Here is a 15,840-nt window from a genome sequence, read left to right on the forward strand (position 1 = left end):
GTAATAGATTTAGGAGACAAAGTCATATCAAGTTCTGAAGATTGAAAATAATTTGCAATATTAGCAATAGAGAGGAAATTCTGCTGTTTCCTTGAGGAGCAGCTGAGTCAGACAGCAAAAGTGGGCTAAAGTGAAGTATGCATGTTTGCTTAGTCTTTTCTTGTTCTGCAAAAAGGGCTGTAGCATGGCAAAGACTGCTTTAGGGAATTTTTTGGGGATGAACAAGAGATGGTTCCTGGTCTTGGAGCTGGATTTAATTTTATCATTGTGTACATTTGCTGTTTGAAGTATGTTAGATGATAATAAACAGTGAAAGACTGCTTGAAAAACATGTGCTTGTTCTAAGAACGTTAGCATTGGCAAGAATTAACCTAAAGTCACAGCTTGCTTATTTTGGTGTGTGGTGCTGGCCCTTACTGACAGCATAAACTAGGTTTGTAATTTGAACTGTGAAGAAGTCCTTGGTGCATCTCCCTTGCACATCAGCGTGTTATTGCTAAGCAATACACGTACCCTGAAAGATATTTTCATTAGCTTGTTACTTGAGTTTGCAGAAGTTGACTGTCAGTTGTACATCTAAAGCACAAGTAAGAAACCTTGGTATTTCTTAGAATTTTCTTCAAGAATGTTGATCATAAATATCTGTGGTTTTAACTGTCATATCCAGTTTTTACTTGCTTGCCTGAACTGCAGTGTCAGACAGCATTTCACATCACAGCTTATTTGATGTTGAATATCCTCAAAGTACCATATGAAAAATAAAAGCAGAGCATATTTAAAGAATCCTCAAACATAAACAATTTTTATTAGAACGATGAGCAAATCTTCAAATGCCACAATTTTGTCTTTGAAGATGATCAAAATCCTTTGTTTAAAAAGAAAATAATTTGAAGGTGGTGAGCTGGTAAAAAAGTGAGTTTTATCCTGTTTTGTTGTATTGCTAGATAGTTGAATATTTTTTACAACTAACTCCTTGTCCGAATTTACAGATCCATGGGAAATTTAATATGTTTGGAAAGACATTGAGCTTTGTAGTAGTGCAGAAGAACGGAATTAGAGTTTTCCTGAATCAGAATGACTGTTGGAAAGAAAAACCTTTATGCATGCAAGTTCACTGCTATCTTGGGCAAGTGTGGAGATGTCATGAATGCTCTTTAACTGTGATACACCTCTAAAGGATACTGTTGAAACCATTCTTCTGCAAGAGAAAATGAACATTTCTAAGGTCATATCAGAGAGATAGTGTCCCTATTCATGATGGTAGCAGAAATGACTTCATTCTGCTCTGCTGGGAGGATCTTGCTTTATGGATCTTTGCATAATACAGATGTTTCTGTGCATTGGAGTAGCATGTTGTCAACGTTTCTTGATCATGGATTTGAAAATGCTCACCATCTGTCTAGACCAACACAACAAACTGAAATGGTTTTGAATAACCGTGTTGTATAATACATTCGCATCCAACATTTCAGGTAGAGATACGATTTTCTCCGTAAACAGTAAACACTGAAAAATTAAATTTCCTTTCATAAAGTAGGTTCTGGACTATGACAGTTAACATTATGTGAAGAACTGTGTGATCTATTGTGATTGAGTGGTTCAACTTTTCTCACTGCTGAGACACGCAAACATCCTGACATTAATCTTAAGCTTTTATGCAGAAGAGGCAGTTGTGGAACATCTGACTGGATCATGTAAGAGCTTTCAGAGTGAAACTGACCCTTTTTTTACTGCTTTTTTTCCTGCTGACAGAGCTTAAAATTGTCACCAGTGCCTCTTCACTCCTGTCATGTTTATTGTTAGCAATGCACAAAGACACAAGACGTACTGCAACTTGTCTTCAGAATTAATGCACCAGGAGAGCAGTTGGAAGACTTGCACTGCAGGGAAGGATACTCTGATACTGGAACTGTTGTCTGAGCGCAGGTTTCACATGTGATTTTTAGAGTGTACATCTTCTAGAAAGATCTCACAGAGAAACTTGCAGTGCTTGGAAGCTGTTGCTTTTTGTGCTGCTGTAGTATCAAGGAGTAGGAGGATATTTAGGGCATTTGATATTGACAGAAAGCTGATATGATTATGAAGTCTTGCAAAAAATGTTTCCTGAACAAGTCCCAGCTGTTGAGCTGCCACAAGTGCCTGGCAGCCAAGGGAATATTGCTATAACTGTGTATATTGCTCCAAGAGAGCAGCAGTGGGGGGGAAGGGGAAATCTCTGCAGTGTCTGATGGTACATGACCATTTCCATTTCTCTACTGTGTCTATTCAGGATGGGGAAAAGGAAATGAAGGGGATGAAAGGAAAGAACAGAAGGAAGTCTACATTGGGAAATACTGTATAGGACAGTATCCTTCTGTGAAAAGCCTTACTTAAAAACTCTTAATTTGATAACTGCATTCTGTGTTTATGTTGTGTTTTGAGCAGTGGAATGACTTCTTTCATGCTAAAAGGTGAAGAAATCAGATTGAAAGCCAGTGAGTGTCCTGTGGAATAAAAGCTGTCAAACCTGTCATTTTTAACTCCTTGCAGAAAACTTCTCTGTAAAATAATTCAGAACTGCAAGCCTTCTAATTTCAGACTGCCTATAAAGGGGACCAAATGAATATTTATCATTTTTTGATAAGTGCAGCTGGAACAATCTACCTTCCCAGTGCACAAATAAGGCAGTACGCCTTGGATATTTTATATTTTGTCAAATAGGGCTTAAACATTAGCTCTGAATTTGAAGAGGCATATGTTTTTAGACCTGGTATCAAACACTGGTTAACCCAAGCATATACTGTACCAGGTTTGGTTTTTATGAGACTTTAATCTCAGTTTTGTATTTCAATTTGTAGTGCTCAAGATGATTTTCATTTGGAAATAAATCCCGTTGCTTCCAGCCTTATTGGAGTACATTCTTTGGTTGGTTTTAGACAAGTGTTGTATTATTGGTGAGAGAAGACCCTGCCCCAAAGTGAACACATTCCCAGTGAAATTTCCCTGCAAAGCATTATTCTGCTTCTGAGGGTAGAGAGCAGCTGCATTTGGTGCATGCATCCCTCTGTCAGCTGCAGCCCTTTTTGTCTCAGAAGCAAACAGGTATTTCTTCAAATGGCTGACATTCTTCTGCCACTAGAATTGATTGTTTGCAAAGATAATGATTTGGAAGTGAAAGGAGACCTGGATAAGACATGTGAGATGATGGCTCTGATGACTGTGACAGTGTTCTTTTCAAATGAATATTAACATTTTTTCCAGGGACTTAGTCAGTATCAAGTTCTGCAGTGTGAATGCCTTGCTACTATTGCTCTTACAGTTTGTTCAGTACAGGCATGTTTAACACAGGAATTCAGTGTTAAAGAAGACATTACTTATGATTTTCTTTCTTGGATGAACAGTGTTATCAGCTACTTCCAGAATTCACAAGTCTCATTTCATTCTGCCTCTACCATACTAAATGTGTGTAGCCCCAGACCTCTGCTTTTCTCTGGGCCCTTCTCATTGCTGAAAGGTATCCAGTGTCCTGAAGTAGATGAGTATCCTCATCTAAACAAAATGATGGATTTGGGACATTCAGCATCTATTTAATATTCATGATAGCAGTAAGTTTTTTATTTGAAACAAAACTTTTAGGGCAATCCCATTAGAGTGGCATGAGCTGAGCACAGTTAGAAGAAAGCAGAACTGTTCTCCTGTCCATCTTCCTGTAAGAGAGGTTTGTGATCTGAGACATTTTTGCTTCATCAGTCTGTAAAATAGTTTCAGACTATATTGAATCATGCTTCTCTTTATTCAGTTGGTTGTTCTTTGTGCTTTCCTGTGGCTTGATATTGTAGTATTGCAGGTATTTTACTTATTTTTTTTTACCCTATTTGGTAGTAGAGCTTTACATAGTTACTCCTCTAATTAAATTTCATTTAGTTATAGAACATGTGTCTTACCCAAGACGTTTTTTCATTTGTTTTTGTGGAAATGTAGTAGGGTTTGCATACTGCATTTTAGGTGATAAATAGCAAGCAAAACCTTTGTTTGCTGCCACCACAAAGATTTTGAGAAGGTAGAAGGGTGGGGTTTTTACAGGACAAAGTCTATTATGCATGCAGTTCACAGCCTGCAATCTGTAGGCTTGGAAACAGATAACAGGTTCTGAGTTGCTTGCAGAGAATATAGAGTAGTTCTGTATTTCATACAGTGGTAAAAAAGCTGTTGGGCATTAGCATTTAAATTTGTAATGAATTGCTGCTAGGTACAGAGTATCTTCTCAAAAGGTTATTTTTATGGGGGTGTTTTCCGCTTTTTAAAGCTCTCTATTATTCTTTGCCTTTTTTTAGTAGTGTACCAGTGGAGATGCTTCTAGTTATTTAGGTACTCTTTTAGATCTTGACAGATAGATATGTTTCCATTATCTCATACTCTTTGAAAGCAATACTCCATTTTACCTGTTTATGCAATCCTGTATTGAGTAGAATTATATCCAGTTATACTTAACATTTCTGTAAAGGTACAAAAAACGAGGAGGAAATGGACTGTTGTATCCAAGTTTTTTCCCCCACCCTTCATAGAATTCCTAGTTTGACATCTTTGTTTGGCATTAATTCTTGGTAGTGTGTAATGTTGAGTTAATTCTCCTTCTGAGAATGAGAGATGGTAATTTCCTTAAAGCTGGAAGATCTTTGAATTGTTTGGTAAACTATTTACATCCTTCTCCTCTTTTGTGATAGTTTTGCTTTTCTTACAAAAGGTCGACTTCATTGAATTTTTCAAAAGCTTGATCACTACTTTAAGTATGGTTTTGGGGATCCTATGTTGTCTGCTAGCTCTGCAAACAAATAACCTCTGTTGTTAAAAGACACGAAAATATCTATGGTAAATTATTTTTCTTTAGGAGTGTTTTCCTGTTTTGTCATTTGGTTTTGTTTAATTTCAGTGCAGAGGAATTGAAAGATAAATTTGTCTGCTAGAAAATTCTTCTTATTAAGGACAGGGACAGGTGCAGGCTTTTAATTATAGCAGTGTTTTATTTTATATTGCTGCTGATTTTTCAGATGAATGCACTGGACACACTTGGTCAAACAGCATTGCACAGGGCTGCATTAGCAGGTCACTTGCAAACCTGCCGGCTGTTGCTGAGTTACGGCTCTGATCCTTCCATCATCTCTTTACAAGGCTTCACAGCAGCACAGATGGGAAATGAAGCAGTGCAACAGATTCTAAGTGGTGGGTAAAAATAAAGGATTGTGTATTTGAACTTCGGTTTCTCCCTTTACAGCTTTGGATCTTATTTCTTTTTCAATGTAAGAGACTTGCAGTAGTTTTCTCATCTATCCCTGTGTGATACTTGTCAGAAAATAAAAATACGTAAATAAAGAGCACTGATCAGTTCAATGATTTTGTGCAAATTGGGAAGAAAATAAACCTCTTGTAGATTTAGAGCATGCTACTATACAGGGAGCTTGCAGGAAGGCACATGTAGGGAGTTTTGGGGCTTTTTTGGTAGCAAGTTCCAGGGCAACTGGAATATCGCTGAGCATGTGGGAAACCTTCTTCCCTTCACTGGCCTCCCTGTTAGGTACTCTATACTTTAGCAGTCAGAAGTAGAGTGTTACAGGCAGCAAAATTCTGATATTTGCTAAGCTGTTTGGACTTTTACTTCAAATCCCTCTCTTGTCTAGCAGAGAAAGATTTTGTTGTTAAAGTGCTTAGATAACAAACTGCATAGATAACAATTTATTTATATCTTGCATTGAAGAAGTGAATGAATGTTTAAAGAGGGTGCCACTGTTTTTCCTGTAAGTGCTTAAGGGTTTGCATCCTCTTACGCATGTTACATTTGAATTTTCGCAAGTACAGAGAAGAATAATTGCATCAGTAGGAACTACAGAGGAAGTAACTCACCTTACAGTGAGATGTGCAGGTAGTCAAGGAAAGGCACATATCTAGATAGATGAGAAGATCTGTGGTAGCTAGAAACTCCATTTCCTCCAATGTTTTCAACGTTATTGCTTTAAAACAGGACAAAAAAAAAAGGCATTTTACAGCAGTACAAGGAAGGACTGTTTTGAAGTGTACCCACTCTTGAGATGTAGCTGGTTACACAGATAGCATTACCAGTTTAAAATGTGCACATGAATGTATGTATGTGGATTGAGAGAGAAGAATGTCAGCTCTAGAGTCGAAAACTTACTGGTTTACACTGAAACTAAGACTCCTTATTCAGCTTTTTTGTTGAACATCACAACCCCAATTGCATTTTTACAGATTACAACAAACCAACTCTATCCCACAATTTTGGAAAATATGTTGAGCACAAGTTAATATAACTTAATTATCCTAAGTAATCCTAAACATCTTTTTCCCTGTGTAGAAAGTACACCTGTGCGCACATCAGATGTGGATTATCGGTTGTTAGAAGCATCTAAAGCTGGAGACTTGGAAACTGTGAAGGTAGGTTTGAGCAATTCATAGTAATTTTCCACTTTGCATCACTGTGCAAGGCTTGTGGAAGCCTGTGTTATGAGAGTTGTGGAAGTAATGCCCAGTGAAAGGTACATCATACAAAATACTGAGGTGTGTTTCTCTTGAGTTTTTGGTTGCTCATTTTACCAGTCCTTCACACAGCCTTTGATGGACTGAGATGTAACCGTAATTTTTTGAAGTGAACCCTGTGATTTGCAGAATCAGTTTAGTAGAAACAAACCTCAAGTGCGTGATTGAATCAGAAGGCAAGCAAACACTATTAACAGGTAGCAGACTTCTTATTTTATGCCATCCTTTATCTGAAGGTGAAGGATCAGGCCATGGACTCCCAACATCATAGGAAGGTTTGATCTTGTCTTTCATACTTGGTGTGTGGGCAAAACGGCCTGCATATAGACTGTTCTGCATACATTCCCGCTTTGAGCTTCAACGTGATATATATTAATATTCAAACAGCAGCAGTTTTGTGCACCAGCAGCTCCTCTGACTGCTAAGCTCAATATTTCTAGATTTCTGAAGGCAGCATGGGGTGAAAATGGTAACATATCTGGAAAAAATTACATGGCCTTGAAACTGGTACTTGATGTAGAGGTTCATCCTTTCTAATACCTTAGGAACTTCTTCATACTGCTTCCATCATTTAAGTCTTGTTTGTTATAGAGGTACTTTCAGCCATAAATTTAGAGCAGTTATTTTTTTAACTTTATCTAAGTGCAAACAAATTTCCTGATACTTAACTTCTGAAAATTTGTATATAATAATATATGGTTTGGGGTCTTTGGAGGTGGTAGTTCAGGCTTTTTCTTTTGGGTTTGTTTGTTTGGTGTTTTGTTGTTTTTGGTTGGTTTTGTGGAGTTTTTCTATTTGTTTGGTTTAGTTCTGTACTAGATTTTGGCTATTTTTGTCTTTGCAGCAACTTTGCAGCCCTCAGAATGTGAATTGTAGAGATCTGGAAGGTCGTCATTCAACGCCACTGCATTTTGCTGCAGGATATAACCGCGTATCAGTGGTGGAGTATCTGTTGCACCATGGAGCAGATGTGCATGCCAAAGATAAAGGGTACATTGAATTCCATGAGATGCTGTTTTCTATTAGTGGGAGACTTATATCCTGCATATTAATTTGGCTCAGGTCTCAGTAACCATCATGTTTTTCTCTTGAAAATTTTTCTCTTTCCTTTCTTCATGTTCTACTTTGTTCCTATGCTGTAGGGAGATTTACAGACCATTAAGGCATACTTTGCTTTTTGGCAAAGCCGTCATCAAGTACATGATGCTTCTCCCTTTTGCCCATTTTGGAGACTTTGTTGTGCTTAAAAGCAGCCTTTAACTTGTTTTAGGTGATCTAAAATTAGTTTTGAGTAGAATGAGGTAAAATACTAGGGTTATCTCTGGTCATTTTCCTAATTCTATTAGTTAGCTTTTATTATTAAGTTATTTATTGAGTTAATATTCAGTTAAATTATATGAACCATTTACAGGTTTTTGCATTAATTGCAAAGCAGTCATGTAGAATAGCATGATTATGTTTGATCTTTCACTCCAATGTATTAGTTCAGGGTGGGGGATAACTAATTTCCCATACTGAATTTTCAGACTCTTCCTGAAAGAAATGTTTGAGCATCTTCCTGTATCTGTCAGGTGTGCAGTGCTTACCTAATAACTGTACTTCAAACACTTTATATAGTGTTATATCTTTTCTGGAATTTACACTCAGTATCCAACTGAGAACAACAGTGAGTCTTGCAGTTTAGATTTTGGCTGTTGTTAACAGCATTGAAGTTACGTGCTTGTGGAAGCAGTAACAGCTGGGCTTGCTAAGTATTTAAGAGTCTCGTGGATGAGAACTGAAGGAGGATAATTAAGTTTTAATTGATATTTTAATAGCAGAGAAATAAAACCATGAAAACTGGAAAGACTGAAAGTTACCAATAATGCCTGGTGAAGTGGGAGTTTTATCTACTGGAACTTTATAGGATTGCATTTGGATTTTATTCTCTTTAGCTATTAATACTTTCTCTTTGATTAGTGGCTTAGTACCCCTGCACAACGCCTGTTCTTATGGACACTATGAAGTGGCTGAACTCTTAGTGAGGCACGGTGCTTCTGTCAACGTGGCCGACCTGTGGAAATTCACTCCTCTGCATGAAGCAGCAGCAAAAGGAAAATATGAAATCTGCAAACTGCTTTTAAAAGTATGTGCTGGACTTCTCAGATGTGTATTTGTCCTGGTTTTAGCTAGGGTAGAGTTAATTTCTTCTCAGCAGCTGTTACAGTGCTGTTTTGGAGTGGGGGGAAGACAAGGAGGGGTTGAGAGAGTGGCTGCATGGTGCTTAATTTCCTTCTGAGCTTAAACTACAACAGTCCTTAAATTCATGTATGTTTATTTTTCTGAAGATTAATTAATGCAAAGTTAATAGCACTCAGTGAGTTCTTGTGGTATCTTTGAATCAGTTTTCATCTGACAATTGTCAGATGATTTCTTGTGTAATGTTATTCACTTACAAAGAATCATCAGTACAGGTACTCTTTGCAGCACATGTATTAATACTATTAGCCAAGTAGGACAAGACTCTCAAACTGGAAAAACCAGCTGAATTTGTGTAGAAATACAAAACCCCCACCTTGTCCTATCCATCCTTTTCTGGAACAGTTACTTCATTTAAGTAAATTTTGTTAATACTTATGCAAGAGCGTGTTACAGAGCAATAACTGAAGGTGGGTCCTAAATAATGTTTGGTATGAGAGAAATTTAAAACTGTTATGTTAATGTATGATTTATCAAGCTTCTGGAGGAAATGCATATTAATATACTGTGGCATAAATATTCATTATACTTACTGGAAGAACCTGTAAAAAGCATGAGGTAATGCAAAGATGTTTCCAGTGAGAAACATAAGTCTGAGTAACTTCTTAACATAAGGTCATATCCTGCCGTGGGAGGGTGAGAGAGGGTGCTAGAGTAGAATTTCTTGTCAATCCTATTTCCTGGCTTCAGCCTTGCCTACTTATGTCCCTCTGAAGCACAACATTTAAAATGGGAGTAAATCAGAATATGGATAGTCTTAAAATAATGAGGATCTTCCCCAGCAGCCTTTCATTTGCTACTGCAAAGCCCTGCTATTTCCCTCCTATCTCATTCATTATTTCACTTAATTGCCAAAAAAGCAGTTAGAGAGAATAACACATTAGTTTGAAACACATCTACAGCAGGAACCAGAAGACATTCAAATATGTCTATGGTGTAGGCATGATGATGGCCATGGAAGTAACAGCTGAATACAGAGATTAGCTCAAGCTATAGGAGTACTCATAATCTCTGAAGCACAGTGTTGGTTTATAGGCACTGGAGTTCTCTGGCCTTTTCTGATCATTCCACTGGGAATTTAGCCATATTTTGTGTTCAAAGGATCCTGAATGGATGTGCAATGGGAAATAGAAAAGTGCTGAAATTTATTTTTTTTTAAATCGCTCTTGCACAAGAGCTAAAATATGCCCCTAAGGTGACAGATTTGTAAAGGCTCTGGGTGTCCGTGGAGATGTGCTCACACTGCAGCTTGCACCGGGTTTCTCCTCTGTGTCTCTTATGCCAGCTGGCAGTGTTGTCAGTTCCGCTGAGTTGTGGATGTTGAGCTTGAATCCTCCTGACTTGTGCTCCTTCTCTTCTGGTCTGCTTGAAGAAGGACAAAAATATACTGGCATTTTGGAGACACTGTCTTTTTTCATCACCTTTCTTTAAAATTACCACCTTCATTTGTTTCTATGCCTTGGAAGGGGTCTCAGAAGACACTGCCTCTTCATTCAGATACTTATTCTGGAGCATATTTGAATAGTTCCAATTTTGATGGGTTTTAAATTAAGAGATTTAAGGTCATATATTGGAGAAATCATTGCAGTTTAAAGGACTTTGTGCAAAGAGTACTCTCTTCCCAAAAGAACCACAGATGTGGAACTGGTTCTGTGTAATCAATACTCTGTACCTTTCTGTCCCTTACTGTTTATCCTTTACACCCTGAGCATAGTTGTACTGCTTCCAAATACAAGGCAGTTAATTCCTTCTGTTCTCCACATTCCCAGCTCATTCCCTGTGGCTCACACTAACACAGATTTGCCAGCATGTCCAGTGGGAAATGGTAGGGCAGACTTGCTGGCAGGGGTTGGACCACTTGTTTGATTATTCTAAAGAGGCCAGTCAGAGAATACAATGCCAGCAACTGCTTCTGCCTTATCTATCTTTGTTTTTTTCCACTGCTGCTGAGAGTGAACAGGGAAGGAGCTGTCCTCCCACAAAACTGAATGTGGACATGACTCACACCATATGCTCTATATAGCTGTATGTTCCCCTTCTCATCTGCTAGTGCTCCAGTTCTGTGTTCTTATCAGTGCCTGATCTGCTTGTTTTACCAGCAGAGATATACTCCAGCAGTCATCCACCTCCACTTGTCCACCAGAATTTTTTCTTCACTGCTTTCGAGGACCTATAAACTGCTTAAGATGCTTCTGTTATCTATTGGAATGTGTAGAGAAGAGTATTTTTCTAATTCCCTTCTGAAACAGGTGCCTTTTAATAGCAGGGTGGCATTTAGTAAAACTTAGAGCCTGGCTTTGCTAACTCAGAAAGTTGTGCTAAGGAAAAACCTCTGCCAGCCATTTGATTCCTGCCAGTTTTCAGGAGAAGGGGAGGACTGGCAGCAAAGTGCTTGCAGTTGGCTTTTCTTTAGCACCTGCTGTGACAGTAGGAAATAGCTATGCAGGACATGATTCTGAACGTACTTCAGTTGCAAGCAGAGCAGTGGCAGCTCTTGCAGAGGGTTGCCATTCTTGCCTATAGTTGAGATTCATACAGCTGTGTTTCAGACTAGTGCTGTTAGGCTTCAACTTCCTGAATTTAGTCTCATGTGCAGTTATTTCATGATGGTAGGTCAGCAAAATCTAATGCCTTCTATCTTGTTCCATGAAATAGCTGCACACTTATGTTCACTGCTCTGCTCATGATTGTGACAGTAGCATTTGGCTTTGCAGCATGGAGCTGATCCAACAAAAAAGAATCGAGATGGGAACACTCCTCTAGATTTGGTGAAAGAAGGGGACACAGATATCCAGGACTTACTGAGAGGAGATGCTGCCTTGCTAGATGCTGCCAAGAAGGGGTGCCTGGCACGAGTGCAGAAGTTATGTACTCAAGAAAATATCAATTGCAGAGACACCCAGGGAAGAAATTCAACACCACTACACCTTGCAGGTGGGTGACTCACCAGGTTTTTTGGTATATTTGTGGCTTGTATATTTGCGGTAGGCTAAGGGTATATTTCACCCAGGACTGGTATAAGAAGAGTTCCGCAGAGAACTGTCCTGTACAAAGAGTTAACCGTGGCACCTATATTTCAGGAGGTAATACAGTTACTAGGGAAGAGGAACTTTTGTAGCTGAAAAATTGCCTTAACTTTTCTGTCTAATATTTTTCTTTAGTTTAGCTCTCCTAAGTTCTTTTCCTGTGCTTTTCTACAGCTGGTTACAACAATTTGGAAGTAGCTGAATACCTTCTTGAGCATGGTGCTGATGTTAATGCCCAGGACAAAGGAGGATTAATCCCCCTACACAATGCAGCATCCTATGGGGTAGGTGCAGGCATTCTTGCCATAAGTAAACCAGCAAGGAACTCCTTGAAATCATATCCAAAGCCAGATATTTTGCAGCTGTCTTTCTGTGAAAATAGTTCAGGTTTTGATGGCGTGAAGTATTTGTTGGGCTAAGTTGCTGTTGTGAGTGCTGTTTGCAGTCCTACAGATCTAAATAAGACACAGATTCAGGTGTGCTGTAGCAGTTAAAGGCTGCAGTTTGGAAAGATCACTACAACATATCTTTTATGCAGGCAAGCAGATGCACAGGATTGAACACTGTTAAGTTTGAGGTGACATTTGAAACAGAAAAGAGCTCAAGTTGTCTCTGAAGGATGTAGATGGAAGGAAGAGAAAAATACCCGGGGATCATGTGCAGGTGATGATAGGGAAGTGGAAATCTGTTGCAGCTGGTGTCTGGTGGGAAGCTATTGCTACAGCATTGAAGGGCTACTGTCTTTGTAATATGGTTGTCCTTCAGGGCAAACCATCTGCTGCAGTGGGGGTCCAGTGGTAGATTGAAGCCATTTTGGATGAGGCAGGCCCTTCTTCCTCCATATAGAAGGGAGCATCTCTGTACCAGTTGCACAGATGCCTGATAGATTGCTTATAAGCAGTTGTTAGTTGTGGATGAGGTCAGAAAGAAATCTTGTGCAAGTAATTGTACAGAGACAGTGCTTGAGAAGCTCCTAGCTGTGTGCTTGCAGTCAAACAGAAGACATGAAGCTCAAGAAGTTGTAGTGGTTTTGATGGTCTCATGATGTGCTTTGTCTGTTACTACCTGGCCTGGCACAAGACCATCAAAATCTGGGAGAGATGACCCTAATAGAGCCACGAGTTGAAATAAAAAGTACAGTGTTCACCTTGTTTTTAAGAAGAGCATGAATGAAACTCATTCTACATCATTTGCATTGGTTATTTAGGTCAATCTGGGTTCCTACTGTCCTAAAGAGCAAAATGCTCCAAATCCTGATGAAATATGAGAAATGCAACACAGAATTCTTTTATGTTACTGGGTCTAATACCAAGCAATATTGTTTATCATATACTTACTGCTATAAATATTAATTCCGAGGATGTTGCTTAGATCTAGAGATAAATTCTGTTGCAAAGATTGTGTTCTGGCATGGGAAACTATTATATGTGAAGCCAAAGCATCCCTTACTGGCTCAGATAAATGTTAGAAATTCGTTTGAGCTGATTATCACTTCTAAAATTCATAATGCCAATCTAATTACTTTCTCTTGGAAGAGTTAACTAGACAGTGTTTAATGCTTTTCCATCAGCTTATTTAGTTAAGAGTGGCTGTATATCTTTACTGTGGCATCCCACACTTCTCTCTGAGCTGTCATCAGCCTGTTTAGATCTCTGTAATGGGAGGTAGAGAGATGACTACTGGTTTCACAAGTTCATAGCTGGCAGGTTTCACAGGCTCTGCCTTTTCCTCACAAAGTATCTTCAGTTCTCCCATCCAGTACTTCATGCTGTGTGACCCTCAATAGGTCTTCCTGCAGCAGAAAAATCACAGTAACAACAATTGCTTTAAAAGTTTAAAAGTTGCAGAGAGGAAAAATAAAGTCTCCAGTATTTTCAAATCACACTTGTTCAGAGAGCAAGCTGTTTGTGAGAGCTACAAAGAGTCATTTAATTGCCAGTGAGGGGAAAAATGAAATCCATTGGCAAGTGTTTGTGCTTCTGCTTACAAGTTCAGTGTTTCATCCTCCTACCCACTCATTTTGACTATGTGCTTTTTTATTTCTTAGCTCTATTGCACAAAAAAAAATCTACTGGTCAGAGGCAGGCAAAAATTTTATTTGCCAGTTTTCCATTCTCTTATATTTCTGGGGAGACTCTAAGGATGAGATATTGATGGAAGTGTGGGGTTATAAGTTCATTACTTTTATAGCCCTTGTAAAAACAGTTGTCCCTTATCACACTCATAAGGCATTTTATCAATTACAGCTCTCATAAAATATGATTGAAGAAAGAACTAATCTGTGCTGGCACAGATAGGTTCAAAGTCTTGCAAGAAATTGCAAGAAAAAGTACAACAATAGAGACTTCTGTGTACAGACAGTACATATTCTTCCGTGTACAGACAGTAGCACAACACATTGATCTTCAGAGCTTCTAGTGTTGTATCACAAATGTAGCAGCCATGTAAATTTGCCGGTTCAAATTTGTCCATGAATATTTTTTAAATGCAGGATCAAGTATCACGTCTGCTTCTGCAGGTGACACAAACTTCATGCCATGTACTAGGGTGATTTGACAGAAATATAATGCTGTGCCTGATCCCAGTTGTTAATGTACTGGTGAATGATCTGGTAATGCACAGATCCAGATGACTATGGAGCTGCAATATAAACTGATACCTGAAGAAGTGTGCTGCTACATAGACACAGAAGGCAGAATGAGTTAAAGGAAAGAGAAACTACGGGAGTCTCTAGGCACCATTACCTCCAGCATGAAAAAGGAAATATATATTTTACCAGTGTCATGTTGATTAAGATGTTCTTGTGTTTTCCAGCATGTGGATATAGCAGCACTGTTGATCAAATACAATACATGTGTAAATGCAACAGATAAATGGGCATTCACACCATTGCATGAAGCTGCACAAAAAGGAAGGACACAGCTCTGTGCTCTGCTGTTAGCTCATGGAGCAGATCCAACCATGAAGAATCAAGAGGGTCAGACACCACTAGACCTGGCAACAGTAAGTTCATGTTAGCATGCCAGCCACAGTCTGCTCTGGAGGATTTGTTCTGCATGTTAAATTCCTTTCTCTGGTTCCATGACATCAGGGGTCCTCAGCTTTCATTGTGCTGAGGTGGAGAGAGAAGAGCATCTCCAGAATGCCTATTTGTGACTTTTTACCCATCAGTCCAGGCATTTTCCTTTGGCTGAGATCTTAACATGGCTTGTGATTTAAGATTTGCTTCTGCTTAAGGATTTAATCCTGGGATCAATCTCCTCATTTCCAGAAATAAAACTTTATGAAATGTCCCTCATGATGGTCAATCTGTATACTGTTGATGATCATTTCTTTGAACCTAGGAGGAACACCAGATGGGCCTTTAGAGAAATGGGATCATTTAGAGGATGAGTATGCTCAGTGCCTCCACATTACCTCAGTTCTTTTTTTATTTTTTGTAATTCCAAAACAACATTATGAAATTTGTAGGTGGCTATCAAACTTTTTCTGAAACTGGCATCTGTAAACTTTCTTGTTAGTGGTGCCTGCTTGAAAAGCCTAATAAAGTTACATGAACATGTATGTCCCAGGTTAACCAGTCTTGGTAGAATAGATCATGAATCCAAATTGGATGCTCTGTCTAGTTACACTGTGAGTATCTTTTAAGGTCATTGATTTATTTATGGAGAGTTCAAGAAATATCCCCCAGAGAAAACTGAACTTTAGAAAACTTGCTTTGTGATGAAGGATATGAAAATTACTTGATTTCTCTGAGGGTAAATAAGGATGTCTTATTTTGTTCTGTTCTACAAGAACTTGCAAGGGGAAAATTCTAGAAGATGAGGGTCTGTCTTAATTTAGTCAATAAAGGCTAAATCCAGTTGTTAGCTAAGTTCATACTTCTGAGCTCATGTCTTTTTTTTTTCCTATTCTAACACTATGAGATATGGTTATAGCAAAGGCAGTGGTAGTCTTTCCATTGAAACCTTGTTCCAGTGCAAAGTGCTTCAGCTGAAGTTGAGCCTGACAGAGAAATTATGAGGTGGCATTTCCTGGCCTAGGTTCT

The 15,840-nt window shown here is 38.7% G+C and overlaps 1 protein-coding gene across 1 annotated transcript in view; it reads left to right on the plus strand.

Annotated features, from left to right (window-relative positions):
- The window catches only part of TNKS (tankyrase), a 99,217-nt gene that overhangs the window by 71,166 nt on the left and 12,211 nt on the right, over positions 1-15,840 (plus strand). The window contains exons 10-16 of the mRNA XM_029960982.1: positions 5,028-5,199; positions 6,347-6,426; positions 7,373-7,518; positions 8,488-8,653; positions 11,481-11,700; positions 11,967-12,076; positions 14,607-14,795. Of these exons, the coding sequence (XP_029816842.1) occupies positions 5,028-5,199; positions 6,347-6,426; positions 7,373-7,518; positions 8,488-8,653; positions 11,481-11,700; positions 11,967-12,076; positions 14,607-14,795 (1,083 nt within the window). The remainder of the gene's footprint in view (positions 1-5,027; positions 5,200-6,346; positions 6,427-7,372; positions 7,519-8,487; positions 8,654-11,480; positions 11,701-11,966; positions 12,077-14,606; positions 14,796-15,840) is intronic.

The sequence above is a fragment of the Manacus vitellinus genome, unplaced genomic scaffold (genome assembly GCF_001715985.3).
Source record: "Manacus vitellinus isolate BGI_N305 unplaced genomic scaffold, ASM171598v3 scaffold_0_pilon, whole genome shotgun sequence".
Taxonomy (NCBI): Eukaryota; Metazoa; Chordata; class Aves; order Passeriformes; family Pipridae; genus Manacus; species Manacus vitellinus.